Source organism: Dendrobates tinctorius, unplaced genomic scaffold, assembly GCF_039654945.1.
Source record: "Dendrobates tinctorius isolate UK_male_01 unplaced genomic scaffold, ASM3965494v1 ptg000213l, whole genome shotgun sequence".
NCBI classification, from domain to species: domain Eukaryota; kingdom Metazoa; phylum Chordata; class Amphibia; order Anura; family Dendrobatidae; genus Dendrobates; species Dendrobates tinctorius.
Window position 1 is genome coordinate 3,228,424 of NW_027361880.1, and position 26,261 is coordinate 3,254,684.

General features: G+C 42.3%; 1 protein-coding gene across 1 annotated transcript in view; it reads left to right on the plus strand.

Annotated features, from left to right (window-relative positions):
* The window catches only part of PARP2 (poly(ADP-ribose) polymerase 2), a 179,912-nt gene that overhangs the window by 98,101 nt on the left and 55,550 nt on the right, over positions 1-26,261 (plus strand). Inside the window, exons 7-9 of the mRNA XM_073554751.1 lie at positions 2,474-2,524; positions 25,808-25,904; positions 26,128-26,203. Coding sequence (XP_073410852.1) covers positions 2,474-2,524; positions 25,808-25,904; positions 26,128-26,203 — 224 coding nt within the window. The remainder of the gene's footprint in view (positions 1-2,473; positions 2,525-25,807; positions 25,905-26,127; positions 26,204-26,261) is intronic.

The following is a 26,261-nucleotide window of genomic DNA, read 5'->3' on the forward strand; positions in this document are numbered from 1 at the left end:
AATATTCTCAAGTTGTCTCTTGAGCAGCACACAGATTTCCAGTCTTTCAATTCCTAGTTTCTAACAGGGCTCCCCTCCTCGAGTGAATCGTAGCACTAAATTATTAGAGCAAGAAAGCTCAGCAGAAGTTTTGCTAGAACACATTCAGCTTTCAGTGATTTGTTGAGTCTACACTGTTAACCCTGTGTATACAGTCAGGTCCATATATATTTGGACAGACACAACATTTTTCTAATTTTGGTTCTAGACATTACCACAATGAATTTTAAACAAAACAATTCAGGTGCAGTTGAAGTTCAGACTTTCAGCTTTCATTTGAGGGTATCCACATTAAAATTGGATGAAGGGTTTAGGAGTTTCAGCTCCTTAACATGTGCCACCCTGTTTTTAAAGGGACCAAAAGTAATTGGACAATTGACTCCAAGGCTATTTCATGGACAGGTGTGGGCAATCCCTTCGTTATGTCATTCTCAATTAAGCAGATAAAAGGCCTGGAGTTGATTTGAGGTGTGGTGCTTGCATTTGGAAGGTTTTGCTGTGAAGGAAACATGCTGTCAAAGGAGCTCTCCATGCAGGTGAAACAAGCCATCCTTAAGCTGCAAAAACAGAAAAACCCATCCGAGAAATTGCTACAACTAGAGTTGAGCGACTTTGGTCGGATCGGGTTTCATGAAACAAAATTTTTTTCAGATGAAACTGGTCCGACTAGGGCAAAAAAAGTCGGAGTTTCGTCCGAAACCCGACCCCAATGCAAGTCAATGGGGATTAAAAGTCGGCATTGAGTGGATGAATGTCATCCGCTCAATGCCGACTTTTAATCCCCATTGACTTGCATTGGGGTCGGGTTTCGGACGAAACTCCGACTTTTTTTGCCCTAGTCGGACCAGTTTCATCTGAAAAAAATTTTGTTTCATGAAACCCGATCCGACCAAAGTCGCTTAACGTTAGCTAAAACATTAGGAGTGGCAAAATCTACAGTTTGGTACATCCTGAGAAAGAAAGCACTGGTGAACTCATCAATGCAAAAAGACCTGGACGCCCACGGAAGACAACAGTGGTGGATCATCGCAGAATAGTCTCCATGGTGAAGAGAAACCCCTTCACAACAGCCAACCAAGTGAACAACACTCTCCAGGAGGTAGGCGTATCAATATCCAAATCTACTATAAAGAGAAGACTGCATGAAAGTAAATACAGATTGTTCACGGTGCAAGCGACTCGTAAGCATCAAGGATAAAAAGGCTAGACTGGACTTTGCTAAAAAAAACATCTAAAAAAGCCAGCACAGTTCTGGAAGAATATTCTTTGGTATGGCGAAGGCGTGGTACAGCTCACGATCCAAAGCATACCACATCATCTGTAAAACACGGCGGAGACAGTGTGATGGCTTGTGCATGCATGACTGCCAGTGGCACTGGGTCACTAGTGTTTATTGATGATGTAACACAGGACAGAAGCAGCCGAATGAATTCTGAGGTATTCAGAGCCATACTGTGTGCTCAGATCCAGCCAAATGCAGTCAAACTGATTGGTCGTCGTTTCATACTACAGATGGACAATGACCCAAAACCTAAAGCCAAAGCAACCCAGGAGTTTATTAAAGCAAAGAAGTGGAATATTCTTGAATGGCCAAGTCAGTCACCTGATCTCAACCCAATTTAGCATGCATTTCACTTGTTAAAGACTAAACTTCAGACAGAAAGGCTCACAAACAAACAGCAACTGAAAAAGGAGGAAACACAGCGTCTGGTGATGTCCATGAGTTCAAGACTTCAGGCAGTCATTGCCAACAAAGGGTTTTCAACCAAGTACTAGAAATGAACATTTTATTTACATTTAATCTGTCCAATTACTTTTGGTCCCTTTAAAAACAGGGTGGCTCATGTTAAGGAGCTGAAACTCCTAAACCCTTCATCCAATTTTAATGTGGATACCCTCAAATGAAAGCTGAAAGTCTGAACTTCAACTGCATCTGAATTGTTTTGCTTAAAATTCATTGTGGTAATGTCTTGAACCAAAATTAGAAAAATGTTGTCTCTGTCCAAATATATATGGGCCTAACTGTACATAGAGAGATAACAAGGCATTCGAACAAGCACACAGCTGAGAGCCGTGCTTAGTTTTAGTGGACTAGGTCTGAAAGCTGCAGGTTGGTGATTTATATCTGCATCTCTTCAGAAGATGAGGTGAGCAAGTAACTGCTGTATAGAAATGAATGGGCTGGAAAGGGCTCAGTGTGATGTTAAAGTTATCTTCTCTCCACAAGTGTAGCTAGTATGCATCCTTAGGGTCTGAATGGTAATCTCTATGGAAACCAGCTTTACACTATAAAAGATAAAAGCTCTCACAGCTGGAGAATGACAGCAGATAGAAAAAGGAAATGGCAACCTTGATTATTTTCATGCTAATTGAAGCAATGTCAAAACTTGAGAATATCCCCTTAGCTGTTAACACTTTATGATCTGTCTTCTAGGCTCATGTTTACAGTGAAGGTGAAGAGGTGTACGACGTTATGCTGAACCAGGTAAGTACTGTCTGTTCTCTGTACATGTGTTCATACGTCTTTGATAAATGTTACATTTTGCATGCGTTTGGATTTTTTTTTTTAAAGACATTGCTTTTTTTTTTTTGTATATGAGATTTAGTGTTATTCCTCAGTAAGATCCTTACATGCTGACTAGTGCAGATTGTTGCTAACTACACAAGATCAGATTGCATAAAAACATTGTGAGATTCTAGACAGAGAACCATATAACGGTTAAGTATATAATCTGGAATTAAAGGGTCTATTCCAATTTAGTGAACCTGAATAATAATAATTTGACTTAAATAAACACCTAAATTAACGTTAATTTTTGGTGTTTTATTTATGAGAAGCTTGAAGGCCGTGTGCTTTTATTGGAAGTCTAGTCTAGGGCAGGGGCTGTACTTCTTAAAGACTTTATTAGAAATATTTTTTTGGTCAATTAACTCCTATTCATTGCAATAAAGCGTCTCCAAACTAAAGCGATTAAAATAAAAAATCTACTACATTTAAAAAAAATAAATAATTTGCCGCCGAAAATAATTGTGTCCTTTGTTACGGCGGCCATGGTCACAAAGCATTTAACCAATGTGACTGTAAATAATTGGTCCTTGCAATAATGCGTTTGTCCGTCATTACAAAATTATTCTAACCAAAAGAAAATCTGTTGGAAAATGTCTTGGACATTCTTAAAGCAAACTGGAATTTGCTGTAACCTTATCTAAAGTGTAAAGTATCGCTGGAACCAGATATTACATCATTGTCCCCATTAGGCGGAAAAATAAAAATGCAAACCCATGTGCGTGTTAACATGCGGTTTTTACATGAAGTTTCATATAAGTTTCTCACTGTCAAACATGCAAATTAATAACAGGAAGCAATACGGCAGCATTTTATGACCGACTGCTTCAGGGAACAGGACTGGGACCTGCAGAAATCAAATGTGAAACTGACATCCCACCAAAGGATGTCCATAAATGTGAAGCACCTCATTCAGCAAGTGAGTAACGCCACTGGAATGATCTGTTGAGTATTTTTGTCATTCATTGATTTCCGTGTGTTATTTTACATTTATTTCTGCAATCATAATTTTCAAGTAGTTTTATTTTAATGCAGATTTTTTTCCCCCAAACTTTGTTTTGTTTTTTTAATGATGCAAGGAATTTCTAATAATGGTCTTTTTCCCTTTTTTCCCATATTTTTTTTAATGCAGGTTGAAACTCATCCTGAGCTTTGGGATGCTGGAGCAGAGGGTTACAGTGACCGGCAGGCGAGAGAAGACGCATGGACAAGCATCTTCCGCCACCTGTACCCTTCATGGGATGGGCTCACCATCAAAGAGCAGGGGGCTATTGGTCAGTGACTTTCCCTTTTTCTTCAGCTATGAAATCTATTACCAGTCAAACCTGTCAGTCATTTGGATGAGCATAAACTGTAGTGTTGTCCTATGGCATGGCTGATAAAGTGCAGAAGACATATCTACCTCGATCATAATCACTACTGTATTGCATTTGTTTCCAATTTGACAAACCTCCATAGTGTTTTATATATTAGTTTGTAAAACTTTTTTTTCTTATTACTCTGCTTTCAGAGAAGGATGTCAAAAATAGATGGCGGTCAGTACGCGACAGGTTCCGCAAGGAGATGTCAATGGAAGAAAAGACTGGGTCCTCTCCTTCCAAGCGCAAACGTTACCAATATTTACAGCAGCTGATGTTCCTCAGGTCAATCAGGCCACCTTGCCCGTAAGCATCGTACATATAGCATTAATGGGGTGAATGTAATGAAATGTAATGTTCTGTGGACACTGTGATGTAATGGTGTATTGGAAAGAAATAAATATAGGCTAGTACAGAATCTGCTCCGGTATCTTTTGTTTATACTGCCAACGACTCGTTTAGGATGGGGCTTTGTTTTAATACTTATTCATTGCCTCTTTTATCGGCTGACTGTAGACTATACATTCATTCATTCCCACACTCTCTCGGTAGTCAACTGATTTGAGAGGACTCTCTCTCTCTAAAGTAGTTTAGAGTGCTCTGTCCATCCACAGATGCTAAATGTCTCTGGCACTTACCAGCTTTTGAAAAATGACATGAAGGAGATTCCACATGGGAATATAAAGTGGCACGCCACAAAATTATCACGTATTCTGCTCTGCCCATTTTATATATAACATGCTTCATCACAGAGTTTCAATCACAAATATCACATGACCCCTTCCAACAAAACCAAAATAAAAACCGAATCCAGATTATTGAACAAATGCCATGTGAAAAATGATAAAATCCCAGAGGATGTCAGATTTAATATTTGGGTTTCCGTCGTCATCATACATACAGCTGTCTACATACATTTCATAAATGTAGTAAATAAAATAATGCCATGTAGACAAAACTGACAGATACGGGTGAACCCAGTGGCTCGCCATAAACCCTAATCTTGCATATTCCCTGGGATCAAGACTAATGCTGGAGGCAGAGCAGTGATTTGCATTGTATAGCACACTAAAGCTGGCAGCATGTGCAGCTATGTATCTACCTCAAACCAGAACAGATAAAGCCCAAGTGTCACTTTTATACATAATTGCCGCAGCAAGACAAAATATTCCTGCCACCAAGGCTAAAATATAAATTCTATCCCCCAAACCTCCCGCCGTACGTACGTCTTCTGGCACTAGGGCTGAGTCTGATGACACAGCATCTGGCTAAAGTTGGTAGTTTCCTGCAACTCTCCTTTCCAGGAGGTTTCGATGGTTCCTGGGAAACTTGTCAACCCTTTCAGGAGTCTGAGAGGTCTCCTCTTTATCTGGGAGTCTCGTAGGCGTTCCTGGAGTGTTGGCAAGTATGGTCAGTGGATGTCTCCCCTGGATTCCAAACATTTACTCCTGAAGCAGAGACAGAATGAGAAAATGGTGTGGCTCTAGAACACAGTGTACACTAGTAAGTTTGTTTGTTTCTCTTTGACTGCCGTCTAGTAACTCCTGTAAACGGTATTTACTACAAAATGGAGAACTTCTTGAAACATCTACAATTATACTGTATACAGTGACTACCAATTTTAACATATTTTTTTCTGTTTTGATTACAGGACTTCGTCAGGCCTGGACAAAGAAGTGGGATTGCCCCAGCCAAAGGAGAGTGAACCACTTGAAGGCTCTTTTGTGCCACCTGCTGTGGAAACTGAGGGGGCAAACATTGACTTTGCCATAGCAGGACAGAGTACGGAGCCTGTGCCCCCGCCTCCCCGTGTGCCACCATCCAAAACAGGGGGAAAATGTATTATCCGTAGCAGGGCCAAGATTACACAGGAGTTGGATGATGAAATTCTAGCCCTATTACGGAGGACCTGGGCTGAGGATGATGCTGATGCATTTAGCCGCACGCTGGCCGACCGAATACGTTGGCTGCCTGAGCCTAGTCGATCAAGGTTTATGGCTTATGTGCTCAGCTCTGTGGAGTATTTTCTTCCCCCTTTTTACCCACCTGAGGTCGACACATTGGTGGCTAATCTCCGAATGGCGTGCACCCCACAAGCGGGAAGTTTGCAGTGCCAGTCACCTCAAACGCAATAATGCTTCCTGTGACAATTTTCTTATCATGTCGTTAACAGCCTAATACCCTCCTTCCGTGACTTATTCATTTGCCTTTCTCTCCTCTTCCATCACTTTATACACTTGTTTTCTCACCTTACATACCCAGTGTTTCCTCGCCTGTTTCAGACTGTAATATACAACCCCTTACCCTCCCCCATCAACTTTCCTCCCACCACTACCTCCCATTTTGGTTCATTTCATTCCTCTCCTCCCATTTTATTTTATTTTTTACATATATATATATAAAATTTTGGTTTGAGGTATGCATCCCAAGTGGCTGGGGAATCCTCTTCTTTTTTTTTTTTTTTTTTTTTTTTTTTTTCATTTTGTAAATGTTTTGGGGGTTATGTAATCACTGTGGGTTGGCAGGCTTGTTGGGGGGCTTTTCTTTGTTTAAAACCTTTTTGTATAAAGGCACTCTAAACCTGAAGTCGTACGTTATCTGCCTTCGGTGTGCTGTCTATAAAGCATCCTTTTTCAGGTCAAGAATATGGTTACAAATGCTCCACTGTATGCACCAATGGTCACTTCAGGTTTAGTTGTTCTTGCAATGAAAATGATTTATTATTTTGGGGTTTCTTATGAGTAGGGAGGGTAGGTTTGCTATCGGGGTGTATTTTTACAGTAAATTGAGAAGTTTACAGGGGAGGGAGGGTGCTTATTTTTTTTACATGTTATGTGAAAAATATTTATTTTATGGTTTAATGAATAATTTTAAGTAAAGCATGTGTCTGTGTCTTATTTTGTCAGTATGCTTAAAGGGTAATTGCTAATCTCTTTTCAGAAGTGACTGTGTGTACTTGGAAGAATAACACTTTCTGGCCATTATGACGTGTATCCTGCAGTTTTCTTCTCTGCAGCCTTTTTCTTAATTTGCAATCAACTCTCAGCTAGTTTTAGGAGACTAGTTGCTATAATCTCTCCCACAGATAGAGAGATTCTGCTCTTCGTTCCTTAGCTCACTGTTTTTTATAGAGAATGTGTAACATGATACTGCAGTGGGATTTGAGTAGTTTTTTCAGATTGGATGATGAGTGGAGGATGCTGAAGAAAAAAATGTCTCGCAAGTGGAGAAAGAAGCAGAATGCACTGATAAAACGTATTAGGCTATGTGCCCACGTAGCGTTTAAATCCGGACAATGAAAACCGGACTCCTTCCCAGAAATTGCGCGTTTTTTTCCCTCGAGATTTTACCGCGATTATGTTAGCGATTTTGCCGTGCGATATTCAAGCACTTTCCAAGCGATCTGTAGCTTGGAAAGTGATTGACAGGTTGGTCACACTCGTCAAACATAGTGTTTGACAAGTGTGACCAGGTTTTTACTATTGAGGCCGCATATGCGGCCTCAATAGTTAAAGACAGAATGTAAAAAATAAAAAATCGGGGTATATTTACCTTGCGACGTCCCGCGCTGCCATCCCGGGCCTCAGCGTTCCCAGTAATGCCTTGTGAGACCTGTGATGACGTTGGTCTCGCGTTGCAATAGCGATCTCAGGAGACCGCTAGAGTCACGCGAGACTACGTCATCACAGGACCTTGCCGCAAGGCATTACTGGGAATGCTTAGGCCGGGAATGCAGCGCGGGACGTCGCAAGGTAAATATACCCCGATTTTTTTTTTTTTATTTTTTTTTTTTTTTTTTAAAGGGTATGGTACCAAGGGCCTGGAGGACAGTCTCCTCTCCTCCACACCGTGGGTACCAACCGCACATGAGACGCTTAACTTCGCGCATGGTGGGCATAGCCACATGCGGGAAGTAAGCGATTCTCATGCATTCCTATGGGTGCGGAATCGCGGCAATTCTTTGCGATTCCGCACAAAAGAATGAGCATGCTGCGACTTTTTTCCGCAATGCGATTCCGCCGCGGAAAAACGCAGCATGGGCAGAATGCAATAGGAATGCATGGGGTGCGTTCTGTACAAGATTTTTAAACGTTTTTGCGCCGAAAATCGCGGCAAAAACGCTTAAAAATCACATCGTGGGCACACAGCCTTACAGTTTCCTATGTTTGCTTATACTATCAATTTATGAAAAGTTTGGTAATCGCGCATGCATAGGACTAGTGCCGGCTTTGATCCTGACTGTTGAACCTAGATTCCACGTTCAGTTGCGATCTCAGGATCCAGATGGTTGTGAAAGGGCTCCATCTCAACCCATCATCCACCCCCCATGACTTGTACGTGGGTTGTGGATAGTTGCTATGGCAAATTAAGGTCAAGCAATGCACTGCAAAGTGTTGAAAAAAGTTAAATAAAATTTGTAAAATAAAATGCCAAACAAGAATTTTTTTTTAACCTTTTTAAATGCACCGCTTTTATATAAAGAGAATAAAAAAGGACACACAATTATATTATAATTGGTATCGCCGTGTGCAGAAGGACCTTGGCTCTCAACTTAATACCTTTTTTTAAAAATTGTACGGTAAACTGTCAAAAATAAAATGCATTGACGCAACTCAAGGTTTTTTTTTTTTATCAAACTGACACGTAAAAAACAAAAGTCTTTAACAAACATGGTGCTGAAAACGTCAGTACTTCCTGCACACGAAAAAATGGCCCCCATGAGTTTTTTGACCAAAAAAATAAAAAGCAACAGTTTGCAAAAAATGGCAAAGCAAAACAGGTGTGTGGGGGTTTGTGCAAAATTAGCACTACAAAGTGTGCAGAAAAAGAACAGCACAGCAAAACAACCAACATAACATGTATCATTAGACCGTTATGTGCCCTGATAATCTCTGTATGCAGTCAGGGCTCTCAGTACTGTCATATTTGTGGAAGGTATTGGAATCTACGGATTTTGGGCTTTTTTTTTTTTTTTTTTTTTAGATTGGTCAAGATGTTATATTGCAAGCTTCTAGCTAGAATAGAGGTGAATGGTCCTATATCAGAGGGGTTCCCCCATCAGCGATGGTGCCCTTTATCTCCATTATTGTTTGCCATGGCGATAGAACAATAATACGAAAGGAGGAGGTTGGGGGGTTTAGGGTTGGCATTAGAGAAGATTGCACTTTTATGATGCTGTCCTGTTATTTTTGCGTTCTTTCCTGTCGATTGTGAAGAATACAACCTTCTACATGATTTTGGTGACCACTGTAGCTTCAGAGTCATGTAGGGAAAGTCCATGTAGGTGCCCCTGCATATTTAGGAGCCTTTCCCAGATCTGGATTTTCTGGTTGTAGAGAGAGGTTAATGTTTTAAATGAACCACAAGAGATCTGAAGGATTGTATTCCAGTTAATATGGCTTAATTACAGTATTTCAGAAATTGAGGGGGAAGAGTAAAATCTGTTCCAAACTACAAATTAATACAGCAGGGTGGATTTTCTTTATGAAATAAAATTTTATATAGTAGGCTGAGCGAGTCTTCAAACTTTAGCGTATTCTCGGAGATGTTGTTCGGTGGGGAAAACGCCTTTGTATTAAAATGGTGAGTTTGCAAAAGCCTGTTAACAGGAGGTGGGATGGCTATTCCAGAAGTCAGAAATTTATAAAGTAATTCTGACTAGAGAATTCCTATTTCCATCTCCATTTAATGTGGACGAGATGTTAGAAGAAAAAAAAATGGATTCGAGAAGTTGCGGGAAGCACCTGCTTGGAGGCATGTGGATTCAGGATAGTCTTTCTTGAAGAATTAAATTTGGGATGAAATATGGGGCGTATAAACTTGAATTAGTATGGGGGAGTATATTTAATGGTTCTGATGACCTGATAGAAGAGGTTGGGTTATAGCTTTTTCTCTTCTTTTTTTTTTTTCATGTAAAACTACATAAGGCCATAAAGTGGCTGTTTTCAGAGTAGAACGTAAAGGTGTAATGGAATTTTTTGTAAGACCGACAAATGAGTTATGCCTAAAGAAATGTGAATTAAAATTGATGGTAAAGCTGAGGCATATTAGAATGGAATGGCAGAAATGTTGAATATTTTTATATAGAGCTTTTACCTCTTGATATAAAATAGCAAAGTTTGATTTAAAAGAAGTAATAGATGTCCAAGATGTAAAATGGCTCAGTAAAAATATTCCATGTGTTATGGGATTGTAGTAATGTGAAGGATATCTGGCGTGAGATACTGGGAATGATTTATGATGGATTTAAAATTGGTGTTCCATTGAACGAAATGTCTGAATTGGATCAACAAGCAATACCCAAATTATATTACCCAAGAAAGGTACTGGTGTTAAAATGTGGATTAGTGATGAGAAAACATCTAAAGAAGGGGTTGGATATGTTGATAAGGTGCCAAGTTCTTAAGAAAAAAACAAAAAACTATTGATGTGCAAAATAAGTTTTCTCAAATTTTGATTAGATTTTTTTATTTTTTTTTGGGGGGGGGGGGATAAATTTGATGCTTATGATTTTTTTTTTATCTTTATGGCTTTGTTTTATAAGGATTTCTTTCAAACTGTTCATTAACATTTTTTTTTGTTTCATTTGGGAGGCAGAATAAACAATTGTAATACCCAAAATTGTTACCCATAAAAAGCTTCAATTAATCCAGCAATAAACAAGCTCTCATACAGTTTTGTCAGCAGAGAAATGTTATAGCCCTCAGGGTATCACTATATAGTGTTTTTTGTTTTTTGGGGGGTTTTTTTTAAACAAAACTATAGCATTCTGTGTGTTCAAAAGTAGTTGAACATGTTATTTCTAGAAGGGTTTGGCTTTTTTTTTTTCCTTGCTTATCACTTTTACCTCACAGTGAAAGGCATAAAAAAGCCAGAAATCCTGAACTGTGGTTTTTGTCCTGCTGACAAAAAATTACTGTATAGCGCAGGATAACTGTGACCTTAGCCTTATTTTAAGCACTTAACATCAGAGGTTCCTTCTAAATCAGAGGAAAAGATGATTTTAGATAAAAGCATTCACTTTGAGGTATAATAGATTTGCTTTAGATTCCATATTGTCAATTTCCCAGCTGTATCCGTTAACCACCATGAAAAAAAGGCCTTAAGAAGTCCAAAGTGAGTCCTTCTGCCTCATTATAGTCAGTGGTTGTCTGAATCACATTTTTTTCAGATTTAGGCAGAAACCCTGACACGCTGTTAAAAGTGATCAAGCGTACAGTCAAGTGATACCACTAAAAATTCACCTCATCCCACAAAAAGATCTGACACAGGGACTGTCAATGGAAAAATGTTGGGTTTCCACATACAATAGCACGAAGGTTTTGGAAAAGTAACATTGCTCCAGGAAATTCTGGCAAAATACTAACATTGTACCAAAATTTGCAATTTTCATTCTGCAATGTTGAGTGCCTAACTTTTTCTGTAAAACACATGAGTAAAAAAACACCCATAGAAGAATTCCGAAAGGGGTGTAATTTTCAAAATGGTTCACTTTCAGTGGCTTTCCTGCTATTCTGGCACCTCAGGAGTTCTACAAATTGCACCCAGGTTTACATAGAAACCCTGATGTAACTGTTTAATCTGGAGCACAGGCTAAATGTGATCCTAGTCTTAAAAGCACTAAAAAAAATAGGTACCCCGAAATTTTAAAAGAAAACAACCCTGCTAAACTCTTCCAGCACAATCTGAATTCCATTTGTCATTTAGCGCTCCTTTCCTTGTGAGTCCTGCCATCTGGCCAAACAGGAGAAAGTAGACCCTCACAATTTCTTACGCAATTTCTCGTGAACCTGGCAATCCCCAATATATAGTCAAACACGATTATTGCCCATTGTGTACATAAAATCTGAGGCAAAAAACATTTTACAGCAAAAGGAAAAATTTAATTTTTCGTTCAACTTTTTGTTAATTCCTTCGAAGCACCTGACTGCCTTTCAAACATCCTGATAAAAAGGACGTATCAAATATGCTCAGGTAAAGTAGTGATTTGGTATTTGTTAAAAGATGGTGGGTCACTGATATATCAAGGGCTGTCACATTGTAGAAGGATCATCTTTATTTTCATTTGCACAAGGAAAGACTAGAAGCAATGGGATGAAACTGAATGGGAGGAGACACAGATTAGATATTAGAAAAAACTTTTTGACAGAGTGATCAATGAGTGGAACAGGCTGCCACGAGAAGTGGTGAGTTCTCCTTCAATGGAAGTCTTCAAACAGAGGCTGGACAGGCATCTGACTGGGATGATTTAGTGAATCCTGCTTTGAGCAGGGGGTTGGACCAGATGGCCCAGGAGGTCCCTTCCAACTCTACGATTCTATGTACTCCTAGTAGCTGAGCACTCTCTCCAATGCTACAGCAATGCAGCAGCATAACGTAAATGATGATTAATGTGCTCCAGGTTTACCTGTTGAGTGATAGGAGCTGAATGGTGGCCCCTAATAACCAGTTATCCTAATAGACAGCACCCATCATTTGTAATATATACCTGGAATACATCGCTCAGGTCTGTCCCTTATGCTGCTCAGGCTTTTTTTTTTTTTTTTTTACACAAAACAATTTTCACGCTTTTGACATGTGCAAATAAAATCCAATTATTAAAAAATAAAAAAAGTTGGACCGCCACACCTTTTTATATTTTCTGTCACATAATGCCTCTCAACACTTTTTCTACACATTGTCACCTTCATGCAATTTTGCATCAAAGTGAATTTTTTTTTTATAAAAATTGACAATAGTGGCTTAAAGTGTGACCCAAACGGAAAATTAGATGTACCCCACCATCTTAAAATAAGTTTAACAGGTGCGGAGTCCATATATACCATTTAGATCTCTGGCAAATTATACTATATCTTTATAAACTCATAACAGGAAAGACCCAACCATCTTGTTTTACACTGGAAAATTCAAATCTGGCATGTCACATTACGTAACAATGACTTTGACATGCTTCTATGGATCCCAGTGGTTCGAAGATTGTTTTTCGTGACACACACAAAATGTACTTTACATTGAGGAATTTAGATTAATTTGGTTTGAATTTATAAAAAAGAGACCTGAAATGTACTAATATTTAGAAAATGACACACTTTTAACCCCTTTCCTACATTGGACATACTGTTGCGTCCATGTGACCTGGGACCTAAGTCCCAAGGACGGAATAGTACTTCTAATGCGATCAGCGGCGCTCACGTGGTTATCACAGCTGACACCCGGCACAATGTGTCAGGGGCGGTCACGGACCGCCCCCAGCACGTTAACCCCTGGCACACCGCGATCAAACATGATTAAAGGAAGCATCGGCAGGGAGGGGGCTCCTTCCCTGCGACCCCCACAGCAGCGCGATGTGCATCGCTGCTGCGGAGGGCTCTTTCCCTGCAGGTCCCCAGATCCAAGATGGCGACGGGGACTTTCGGGGGCCCGCAGAGAGCTGCCTTCCTCACTGCCCGCACAGCGCAGGCATGAGGAAGCCTGCAGCAGTGCCTGTGACAGATCGCTGATCTGTCACAGGACAGTGATGTCCCCCATGGGACATTATAATAAAGTAAAAAAAAAAAATATATTCCCTAATTCATTTTTTGAAAACAAAAAAACAATAAAAGTACACACATTTGGTATCGCCGCGTCTGTAATGACCCACCCTATAAAACTGTCCAATTAGTTAACCCCTTTAGCGAACCCCTTAAAAAATAAAAATAGAAAACGAACCAAAAAATGATTTATCATTCCGCCGAACAAAGTGCAATAACGCACGATCAAAGAGACGTATATAAATATCCATGGTACCGCTGAAAACGTCTCGTCCCGCAAAAAAAAAGTTATAGCTCGCAGAATAAAGCAAATAATTATTTTTTATATAGAAATTGTTTTCATTGCATAAAACCGCCACAACATAAAAAAATGACATAAATAAGGCATCGCTGTAACCGTACTGACCCGAAGAATACCGCTTTATCAATTTTACCGCACGCGGAACGGTGTAAACGCATCCCCCAAAAGAAATTAATGAAACGCTGGTTTTTGTTCATTCTGTGTCCCAAAAATCGGAATAAAAAAACAATCAAAAAATGTTACGTGCCCGAAAATGGTACCAATAAAAACGTCAACTCGTCCCGCAAAAAATAAGACCTCACATGACTCGGTGGGTCAAAATATGGAAAAATTATAGCTCTCAAAATGTGGTGATGCATAAACTATTTTTACAATAAAAAGCGTCTTTTTGCGTATGACAGCTGCCAAACATAAAAACCGCCATAAATAGTAAATCAAACCCCCCGTTATCACCCCCTTAGTTAGGGAAAAATAATAAAATAAAAGTTTGTTTATTTCCATTTTCCCATTAGGGTTGGCTAGGGTCAGAGCTAGGGTTAGGATTGGAGTTAGAATTAGGGGATTTCCACTGTTTTGGTACATCAGGGGCTTTCCAAACGCGACATGGCGTCCTATCTCAATTCCAGCCAATAAAGTTAAATGACGCTGCTTCCCTTCCGAGCTCTGCCATGTGCCCAAATAGTGGTATCAGCGTACTCAGGACAAATTGCACAATAACTTTTGGGGGCCTGTTACTCTTGGGAAAATAAAAATTGGTGAAAAGATCATTTTTGTGGAAAAAATGATTTTTTTAATTGTACGGCTGTACGTTATAAACTTCTGTGAAGCCCTTGGGGGTTCAAAGTGCCCACCACATATCTACAATAGATAAGTTCCTTGGGGGGTCTAGTTTCCAAAATGGGGTCACTTGTGGGGGGTTTCTACTGTTTAGGTACATCAGGGGCTCTCCAAACGTGACATGGCGTCCGATCTGAATTCCAGCCAATTTTGCAGTGAAAAAGTCAAACGGCGCTCCTTCCCTTCCTAGCTCTGCCATGCACCCAAACAGTGGTTCCCCCCGCATATCAGGTATCCGCGTACTAGGGACAAATTGCACAATAACTTTTGCAGTCCAATTTATCCTGTTACCTTTGGTAAAATAAAAAAATTGAACCTGAAGTAATTTTTTTTGTGAAAAAAAGTTAAATGTTCATTTTTTTTAAACATTCAAAAAATTCCTGTGAAGCACCTGAAGGGTTAATAAACTTCTTGAATGTAGTTTTGAGCACCTTGAGGGGTGCAGTTTTTAGAATGGTGTCACTTTTGTGTATTTTCTATCATATAGACCCCTCAAAGTGGCTTCAAATGTGATGTGGTCCCTAAAAATAAAATGGTGCTGTAATAATGAGAAATGGCTGGTCAACTTTTAACCCTTATAACTTCCTAACAAAAGAAAATTTTGGTTCCCAAATTGTGCTGATGTAAACAGGTGGGAAATGTTATCTATTAAGTTTTTTGTGTGCCATATCTTTGATTTAAGAGCATAAAAATTCAAAGTTGGAAAATTGCGAAATATTTCACAAATAAACGCAAGTTATATGAATGAAATTTTACCACTAACATGAAGTACAATATGTCACGAGAAAACATTGTCAGAATCACCGGGATCCATGGAAGCGTTTGAGTTATTACCTCATAAAGGGACAGTGGTCAGAATTGTAAAAATTGGCCCGGGAGTTAACGTGCAAACCACCCTTGGTAGTGAAGGGGTTAAAGCTTTCAATGTGTCTGCCCTTAAAACAGATAAGTCATGCCACACATAGTGGTTAATTATCATTTTCAAAATATCTACTATGTTGGCATTGTTTTTCAGAAGCCCATTTAATCTTTGGACATTGGATCTTTATAAATTTCGAAGCAATTTTTCAAATTTTCAATGAACTTTCAGAAACCGATTTTTTTTTTTTTTTTTTTTTTTTTTTTTTGGAGGAGTTGATTTATTAGAAGCTCCACACAAATCAACCCACTTTGACAAGTGCTCCCCTTATAATCAAGACAGTATTTAGGAAGGTTAACTCTTCAGGTGATTCACATGAACTAATGAGAAGTGGAAATAAAATGAAAAAATCCAAATTTTCCATTACAATGCAGTTTTAGATTAAAGTTGTTAATAAGAAAATACCTCAGAATTTTATAACCAATTTCTACTGAATACGACATTACCCTATATGTGGTTACCGTATCGGAGAATAACACTGCTCAGAAGAGAAGGAGTAGGAGTACCATCTGCCATAGTTTTTTGCCATAATGCAATTTCATAGCCCCTGAGGTTCTATCACAGAGGAAACCCTAGAAGTGACTCCATATTAGAAACTATGTTGCCCAAGGAATTTTTCTAGGGGTGTAGTGAAACGTTTTCCCCCACAGAAGTTAGTTTTGCAGATTTCTTAGCGCTATATATATATATATATATATATATATATATAGCGCTAAGAAATCTGCAAAACTAATTTCTGTGGGAGAAAACGTTTCACTACACCCCTAGAAAAATTCCTTGGGCAACATAGTTTCTAATATGGAGTCACTAAATATTGTAACAATCATACGTTATATATATATATATATATATATATATATATATATATATATATGTATGTATGATTGTTACAATATTTTGTAGAATTGGTCCAAAATGTTTAGTTTCTACAAGAGGTAATAAGAAATGTATCCCATAATGTATTAACTAATTTCTCCCTGGTGCTGCAAATTTTGCTAGAATTGTTCCCTGTTCCCATATTGCATTTGCAGAGCCCCTAAGGTATCATGAACCAACAAAAAAGAACAAATATGCAAGGTGTATCAGAAAAGACCTGAGTGCCCATAAATGACAAACGAAGCATATATAAGCCCGAAAAAGTATATACACAATTTCAAACACTATAAATGTTTATGGGTAATCAAATTGATCATCCAAGATAAAAAACAAAAAAACAAAAGATGAACAAACTTACAATACACACTGAAAATAGTGCAGTACAAAGTGGAGGAGCAGCATGAAAATGGATCAATGTATAAATGAACCTAAATTACGTATTTTCTTTGGTTGTTTAGGTTCATGTGTATTGTATGTTTTTTTATTTGTGATTATCAATTTGTACCAATAAACATGCATATACCTTTATATTTGAAATTGTATATGTACATTTTTTCTTTTCTGTGTTGATATATAATTGGTTTACTCCTGCAGTAGTGATAGAGCGGATATAAAATGGCTACACACCTATTAAAATTCTTGGTTTTTGTCACATAAAAGAAAAAAGAAAGTCAAACCAAGAAGAAGAATTTCTGAATTTTTTCCACATTTTGAAGTCACCCGGAATCTATACAAATCTGTTTAGAATGACAGACTGAAATAATTTTGAAAGGGGTACTTTAAAATAGCAAGCTGAAATAACAGGGATGTGTTGAGAATTAGGGCTCATTCAGATATCCGTGGATCTCAGACCACAATGCACGGACTGGACGCAGCTCTCCCAACCTGAGTGACAGTCAGTCTGTGTGTCTGCTTGACCCCACATTGAAACTCATGGACAATAGTCGGTACCCAGCTGCCACGTTTAAAGTGATAATATATATATATTTATTTAAAGTTATTTATATATAATATATATATATATTACATTATACAGCTGTGGCAAAAATTAAGCGACCACTGCAAAATTTTCATTTTGTCTGATTTTTCTCTTTATAGGTATATTTTGGAGTAAAATGTAAATTGCTCTTTTATTCTATGAACTACTGACAACATGTCTTTGAATTTCCAAGCACTAAATGTTGTAATTTCAGAAAATGAAAAATGGTCAAAAGAACAAAATTGCAGTGCTTGCAGACCTCAAACAATACTAAGAAAACAAGTTTCTAATCTTTTAGAAACAACAATACTAATGTTTTAACTCGGGAAGAGTTCAGAAATTAATATTATGTGAAATAACCATGATTTTTAATCACAGCTTTCATGCGTCTTGGCATGCTTTCCAGCAGTCTTTCACACTGCTTTTGGGTGACCTTATGCCATTCCTGGTTCAAAAATTTAAGCAGTTCTTCTTTGTTTGATGGCTTGTGACTCTCCATCTTCCTCTTCATTACATTCCATAGGTTTTCAATGTGGTTCAGGTCTGGAGATTGGGCTGGCCATGACAGGGATTTGATGTGGTCCTTCATCCACAAATTGATTGACCTAGCTGTGTAGCATGGCGCATTGTCCTGCTGGAAAAACAAGTCCTCAGAGTTGGGCAACATTGCCTGAGCAGGAGTCAACTGTTTTTCCAGGATAACCTTGTATGCTGCTTGATTCATACGTCCTTCGTAAAGATTAACCTGCCCAATTTCAGCCATGCTGAAGCATCCCCAGATCATCACCGATCCTCCACCAAATTTCACAGTGGGTGCAAGACACTTTGGCTTGTATGCCTCTCCAGGTCTCCGTCTAACCATTAGATGACCAGGTGTTGGGCAAAGATGAAAATTAGACTTATCAGAGAATATTACATTACTCCAGTCCTCTATGGTCCAATCCTTATGGTCTTTGGCAAACTTCAGCCTGGCTCTCCTTTGCTTTTCATTGATAAAAGGCTTTTTTTTCTAGCTTTACATGACGAGTCCTGCCTCTAGGAGCCTGTTACGAACTGTTCTTGCCATGCACTTCACCGCTGCTGCCATTTGCCATTCCTTTTGTAGGTCACTTGATGTCATCCTGCGGTTGCTGAGTGACATTTGAATAAGATTACGGTCATCCACCGGGATGGAGTGGAGAGTCGTTTTCACCCTCTGCTGGTCTGTAGCTTTGTTGTCCCAATATCTGCTACTTGACCTTGTTGTAATGGACTGCCATCTTAGAAATTTTAATGGTGAAGGAAACATGATGCTCACTGTATCCCTCTTGCTAGTAAAGCCAGAATTGAGCCCTTCTTTTCCTCACTCAAAACTTTCCTTTTCAACTCCTTTGGCAAAGTTATTTTTTCATTCCTATTACTTTTGGGATATTACTAGCACTTGTTTTGCCATCAAGCATGGGTTTTTATATGTTCCTTCGTTAAATTAGATTTCTTTCTCGCTTCATTGGGAGACAGGTTACCATGGGTGTATGCTGCTGTCGCTAGGAGGCTGACACTATGCAAATAAGAAAGTTAGCTCCTCCCCGGCAGTATACATCTACCGACAGGCACGAATTATCTCAGTTTTTGCTTAGTATCTGTAACAGGCGGACCTGGATCTAACACCAGATCCGCAGTGTATTTTCCTTTACAGGTTTTGTGTGTGTTTATTAATCATTTTACCTTTGTTTTTCAGATACAGCTCGTCTGGTAACAGGGTGCAGATTTCTCACCCTGTTTTCCCACATTTAAGCGACCGAGAGAGCAGTGTGATATCGCCCACTCTCGGACCCGCTGGCAGGACTTTGTCCTCTGTCCCCCTTTGGGGTGTTTCAGGGTGACTCGGTGGCCAGTCCTTGCCTATTCCCCTCCACACCCCTCTCCTCGGAGAGGGCTGAGAGGAAGACGGTGGTCACCGGTGGTGGCCTTCCCCCTTTTTCCTAAGGGGTTGACGCCGTCTTCTGCACCGTCTGGAGACGGGCGGGAAGAAGGATCTTCTCTCCCAGGACCCTCTCCATCCCAAGGGCTCCTGATGTGATCCTCAGCTATGAAGAGGAGCCGACCCCCCCTCACCGGTATAGGCCCAGCAGCTCCTGTGCTCTCCTTCTACCCGGGACCAGATTTCTAAATTCGTGCCCTTTTTTCCTAAGTCAGCGTGCACTGTCCGACATTTTTCAGCCGTCTTCTTCACCCGGCTGTTCTCGTTAGGCCATACCCTCCGTTCCTTGCCGCACACGCCCCCAGCTTGGCGCGGCAATTTTCCCCTGCACGTCCTCAGTCTGTTGGCCTCAACCAATGGGCGCAGCACTTTCGTTTCTTGCCAGCACCGGACGCGCCCCCTGGCCTGCGCATCGGTCCCGGCGCTGGTGTTGGACACATAACAGGCTGGTCACGCCCCCACAGGCTTGCCAGCCTATCGGGACGCCGCTTTCTCTTTCTTCGGCCTGGCACGCCCCCCTTTTCTGCGCGCCCGGCCTGACAGGCCAATGACAGGGAGTCTCTGACTTCCCTCAGGACGATAACCCCGCCCACCGCTCTCAGCGTGTCTCGTGGTCACAGGACAGCGTCCATCTTCCACGTGCTCCTGCAGCGTCTGTTTCACACGGGGGTCACAGCTTCCTGCATTCTGCAGCGACCATCAGAGATCTGGCGGGGGACACGACTACCTGTGCTGCTGATGCTGCGTCGATGGGTGTCTGGTAGGCTCTGCATTTTCCACTCTCCTGGCCATTTTTCCTACTCTTAGCTCCCTTCAGCAGTATCGTCTCCATAGCTTCCTGCTGCAGTCTTCACATAGGCTTTTCCTATGCCCAACTCTGCAGGGGCCTCTGGCTGTATCCCTACGGTAATTCACCATGCTTGTGCCCGCTGTAAGAGAAAGTGGGCTTCAGGCCAGCCGTCTCCCTTCTGTCCATCCTGCAGTCCTTCCACCATGTCTGCCCCTCAGGAGACCTATAATGCTCGGGATGAGAGCACACCCCCGCCCTCGAGTGGGCTGTTGCCATGTCCCAGTCGGTCTCAGGTCTGACTTGCCATGTCTCAGTCGGTTTCAGACCTCACCAAAATATCAGTCCCTGGTACAGGTCCTGGAACGTATGCCGCATCTCACTGCCGCCACCAGTGCTCTGAACACCTCACACTGTGATTCGCACGCACCTGACCACGACCTTCACAGGGACAGATCAGGAGAAAGGTCTAGGAAGCGGACTCTGTGTAGCTCCTCTTGAGATTTTACAGCACCAAGGGGTGCCCCTCTCTGCCCGTTCCCCCTCCTCAGAGGCGGACGTCGGGTCAGATGTAGCCTCTGTCAGAGTCTGACACTGATGCAGATCAGACCTCTGACATGGACATGGGTAGATAGCCTTATTTCGGCTATCGTTCAAACCCTCGAAATAAAAGGAAAATGCTACTGCTCAGGACCAATCCGTTTCATTCAAACGGGTAACGCGTCCTTCCAAACTTTTTCCCAATCACAACGAGTTTGAGGTCAGTACCTCTAGACACTGGGAACATCCCGGCAAACTCTTCCCGGGAAGAAAACGACATCCTTTACCCTTTTAGTTCAGACCTTGTCGGCAAATGGTCTGAATCTCCTAAGGTGGACCCGCCGGTTTCACGCTTAGCATCCCACATAGTCCTGTCCATTCCTGATGCGGCGTCTCTCAAGGACGCTACGGACAGATTGAGGCTCTCGCCAAATCAGCCTTTGAGGCGTCAGGCTCTTCTTTCTGCCCAAACTTTGCCTCCACATGGGTGGCAAAAGCAATATCTGCCTGGGCTAGCAAATTTAGAAGAAAACACCATGTGCACAATTGGAGTGGTGCCTAGACAGGTTCCCAAACCATATATAATAAAATGAAAACCTGGCACTCAACTTAGTGCTTTATGGAACAATTTATTGTAGTACCAGAAAACGTTTTGGTCAATTTAGACCTTCATCAGTTACGTGCTGAATATTAAGTGTAGTAATGGAGGGCGTCTTGTAAATGTCCCTATAAAGCCGATAGTACATGTGCTGCTCAGAGGCAGATGAATCTTAACACATGGCAGACAAGCGGTAGAAATCCGCGTCCAGGAGGACCAGGCTCACGTTCTCCCTGCCATCTGTTAAGATTCATCTGCGTCTGAGCAGCACATGTACTATCGGCTGTATAGGGAAATTTACAAGACGCCCTCCATTACTACACTCAATATTCAGCACGTAACTGATGAAGGTCTAAATTGACAAACGTTTTCTGGTACTACAATAAATTGTTCCATAAAGCACTAAGTTGAGTGCCAGGTTTTCATTTTATCATATATGGGCTAGCAGATTTGGCAGAACAAATTGCCCATGCGGGTAAATAACTGTTGAATGCTTCCCTGGATGCTGCTGCTTGCTCAGCAAGGGCAGATAGCAACATTATTGCTATTCGCAGCATCCTTTGGTTGAAGGCATGGAACGCAGATGCAGCTTCCAAAAAATCTCACTGGCCTACCATTCCAGGGCTCCAGGCTCTTTGCGGCCAAGCTAGACCAGATCATGTCCGATGCCACCGGATGCAAAAGTACTTCTCTGCCCCAATCCAGGTCAAGACGCTCCTTCAACAGAAAAGGCCCCCCAGCCTTTTCGGCCCTTTCGACCTTTCTCTTCCTCAGGCGGGTCCTCCCAGCAGGACCGTTCTTCTGCACAAGGGGAAAGAAGGAAACCTTCCTTCAAACCTACCCCTCGCTGGAGGTCTAGGAGCCGCCCCTCTAAGCCCTCCGGTTCTCGTGGCCACAGATTTTCCTCAAAATGACGGGTCACCCCCCCCACCTGGGAATCTCTCCAGGGTGGGAGGCAGGCTTTTCCAGACTTGGTTGGTGGCGATCGACGCCTGGGTCAGGGAGATTGTCACATCAGGCTACAAGATAGAATTTTCTTCGCCCCCAAAAGGATGTTTCTTCCTCTCTCGTCCACCAAAACAGCCCTCTCATGCTCCAGGGCTTTCCCAGGCTGTCTCTTCCCTCCTAAGCTCAGGAGTAATCGTACCCGTTCCTTGGTATGAACGGTTTTCCGGGTTTTACTCAAACCTGTTCGTAGTCCCAAAAAAGGACGGTTCCCTTCACCCGATCTTGGACCTTCAAGCACTTTCGAATGGAGTCCTTGCGCTCTGTGGTCGCCTCCATGGAGCTGGGGGAATATCTTTGCTCTGTGGACATTTCAGGATGCTTATCTGCACGTTCCTGTTTGCGTACAGCATCAGAGGTTCCTTCGGTTTGCCATACAAGAGCACCATTACCAGTTCACGGCTCTCCCATTCGGTCTGGCATCCGCCCCCAGAGTCTTCATGAAGATCATGGCGGCGGTCATGGCCATTCTTCGTTCCAAGGGGATTCTCATAATCCATTATCTCGACGATCTCCTGGTCAAGGGCCCGGCTTGCCTACCTCGAGCACTGTCTCCTGATCACTCTGGACATGCTGCGCCGTCTAGGCTGGATAATCAACAGAGAAGTCGACCCTGATCCCAACTCAGCTTCTCGTTTTCCTGGGCATGGATTTCGACACCATCCAAGCTCGAGTCTTCTTTCCAAAGGAGAAATTTTCGTCCCTCCGGCAGGGGATAAAAGCCCCTAAGTGCCCGGTCCCTCTTCCCCTTCGGCTCTGCATGAGAATTCTGGGGAAGATGCCTCATAGAAGCAGTGCCGTATGCCCCATTTCACTTCCGCCCTCTCCAGCTGGCCCGCCTGTCTGCCTGAGACAAGACGACGATTTCCCTAGACAGACTGGTGCTTCTGCCCCCCAAGGTGAGGCAATCTCTAACCTGGTGTACGCTTTCCAACTCGGTCCTACGCTGGAGATCCTTCCTGTTCGGTGGCAAGTCATCATCACCGATGCCAGTCTCCTGGGTTGGGGAGCGTTTTTTCTCCACCTAACAGCACAGGGCCGCTGGGATGCTCAGGAGACTCTCCTCCCAATCAATCTCTTGGAGATCAGGGCAATCCTTCTTGCCCTCATCCGCTGGCATTCCCTCCTTGAAGGCAAGTCAGTCTGCATCCAGTCGGACAACGCCACTGCCGTGGCGTACATAAATCACCAAGGTGGAACTCGCAGCAAGCAGATCATGCTGGAGGTGGCAAAGTTTCTGCGTTGGGCGGAAAACCATGTTCCCACCATATCGGCCATCCATATTCCAGGGGTGGACAACTGGGAAGCCGATTACCTGAGCCGTCAGGGGCTCATGTCAGGCTAGTGGTCTCTCAACCCCGCCGTCTTCCACCAAATTTGTCTGAGGTGGGGCTTTCCAGTGTCGACCTCATGGCGTCTCGAACAAACCACAAGGTTGTCTGATACGTAGTCAGGTCTCGTAATCCGATGGCTGTTGGTTGCAATGCACTTGTGATCCCGTGGTCCCAGTTTTGCATGCCTTATCTGTTCCCACCTCTTCCATTGATTCCAAGAATCGTGAAAAAGAAAGGCAGAAGGGGTCCCCGTTCTGTTAGTAGCTCCAGATTGGCCACGGAGGGCCTGGTATGCAGAGCTAGTGAACATGCTCTCGGACGTTCCCAGGAGGCTTCCAGACCATTCAGATCGTCTATCGGAAGGGCCCCTCTTCCACCCAAATTCTCGGTCTCTGAATTTAATGGCATGGCCGTTGGGGCCGCGGTCCTGAGGGATGCAGGTTTTTTCCCACAAGGTCATCCAGACCATGATTAAGGAAAGGAAGCCAGCATCATCATGCATCTATCACAGATGTTGGAAACCCTTGGTGTGAGGTCAACCGTTTGTTTCCTATGACTTTTTGTCTTCCCTCCGTTCTTGGTTATCTACAGACAGGTATCGACTCGGCCTTTCCCTCAGTACTTTAAAGGGTCAGGTGTCCGCTCTGGCTATCTTCTTCCAAAGGGATCTGGCTTCTCTTCCCCCAGGTGAAGACTTATCTTCAGGGCGTCGCTCACATAGCGCCTCCTTACCAGTCTCCGGTCGATCCATGGGGTCTAAACGAGCGTCCTCCAGCTGGCGCACTTTGAGCCGATTCAGGATATTTATTTTTCCCTCCTCTCCTGGAAGGTGGCCTTCCTGGTCGCCATCACCTCTACTAGGGGGGGGGGTCAGAGTTGGCAGCATTGTCCTGCCGTTCTCCTTTCCTAGTTTTGCACCAGGATAAGGTAGTCCTCAGACCGGTTCCGGCCTTTCTGCCAAAGGTAGTCTCTGCCTTTCTCATCAATGAGGACATCGTCCTCCCCTCTGTGTTCCTCTCCAACTCATCCCTTGGAGAGATCCCTCCACAAGTTGGACTTGGTCAGGGCAATTCGAGTCTACCTTGCTAGGACTGCTTTCTTCCGTCAGTCCGATTCCCTGTTTGTCGCCTCTGAAGGTTGTCGGAAAGGGTTTCCAAATCCACCATTGCTCGTTGGATTCGTTCAGCGGTTCTGGAGGCATACTGCATCCAGGACAAACAGTCTCCTCCAGGGGTGAGGGCTCACTCTACCCGGGCTGTGGGAGCTTCCTGGGCCGTTCATCACCAGGCTTTGGCCTTGCAAGTTTGCAAGGCTGCTACCTGGTCGTCCCTACATACCTTCATGAGATTTTCCAAGGTACTCACGCCTCTGCTGATGCAGGCTTGGGTAGGAAGATACTGCAGGCGGCGGTCTCCCACCGGCCGACCAAGTACCCTTCTCTCAGCATTTCTTTCCCACCCTTGGGACTGCTTTTGGATGTCCCATGGTAACCTGTGTCCCCCAATGAAGCGAGAAAGAGGGATTTTTGGTACGTACTGTAAAATCTCTTTCTTGGAGCCTTCATTGGGGGACCCAGCATCCTCCCTTAATGTTGTACCGTGTTGGCCAATATGCTATTGTTTGGTTGGTACATAGGTTGAGTTCTTATTTTTGCTCCTACTACTGCTTTTGCACCAACTGAGGTAATTTGGGCCTGTCGGTAGGTGTATACTGCTGGGAAGGAGCTAACTTTTTCTTATTTGCATAGTGTCAGCCTCCTAGCGACACCAGCATACTCTCATGGTAACCTGTGTCCCCCAATGAAGGCTCCAAGAAAGATTTTACGGTAAGTGCCAAAAATCCCTCTCTGGTTCAGGTGATCACCTAATCAGAAGCACATTAAGTAGAATGAGGTTACTCTGGTTGGAATTCAACTGACAATGGAATGGAATGGCTGTCAGACATGTAGAGAAGCTGATTTTTATAAAACTGCAGTGGCCTCTTAATTTTTACCAGAGCTGTGTGTGTGTATGTATATGTGTGTATGTGCGTATATATATATATATATATATATGTATATATATATATCTATCTCCCACTTTTCTATATATCAATTTCCTATGTAAAACGTTAGTTTGCTTTTTTTTACTTCTGTCTTATCCTCTGCTTCGTTTAAAAACAACCTTTTATTTTTCCCAGACAAACCTGCAGTTTAATAACAATAAATACTATCTGATCCAGCTGCTTGAAGATGACCGTGCTAGAAATTTCTCTGTTTGGATGCGCTGGGGGCGAGGTGAGATTTCTTAATGCTTGTCGCAGCGTTTCATGTCGAAACCAGCCCTACCACTTCTCTTTACCACATCTCACTTTTAGGCTGGTGGTTGGGAGTTCTGTGGGAGCTGTAAATGTTTAAAGTAATCTGTTATTGAGAGCCTTTTTCTTCATCCGGCGTGCAGTCGTGCGAATAAAATAAAACTGCATTGATGAGAAACCAAATAACTGTATTTCCGTTTTAGTGGGGAAGGTTGGGCAGAATTCTCTGGTATCCTGTGCAGGGGACTTGAAGAAAGCAAAAGATGTCTTCCAAAAAAAGTAAGTCTGCACTTAGTAGCTTTTATTCTTGAATGATTTTCTCGCCTCTTTCAAGACC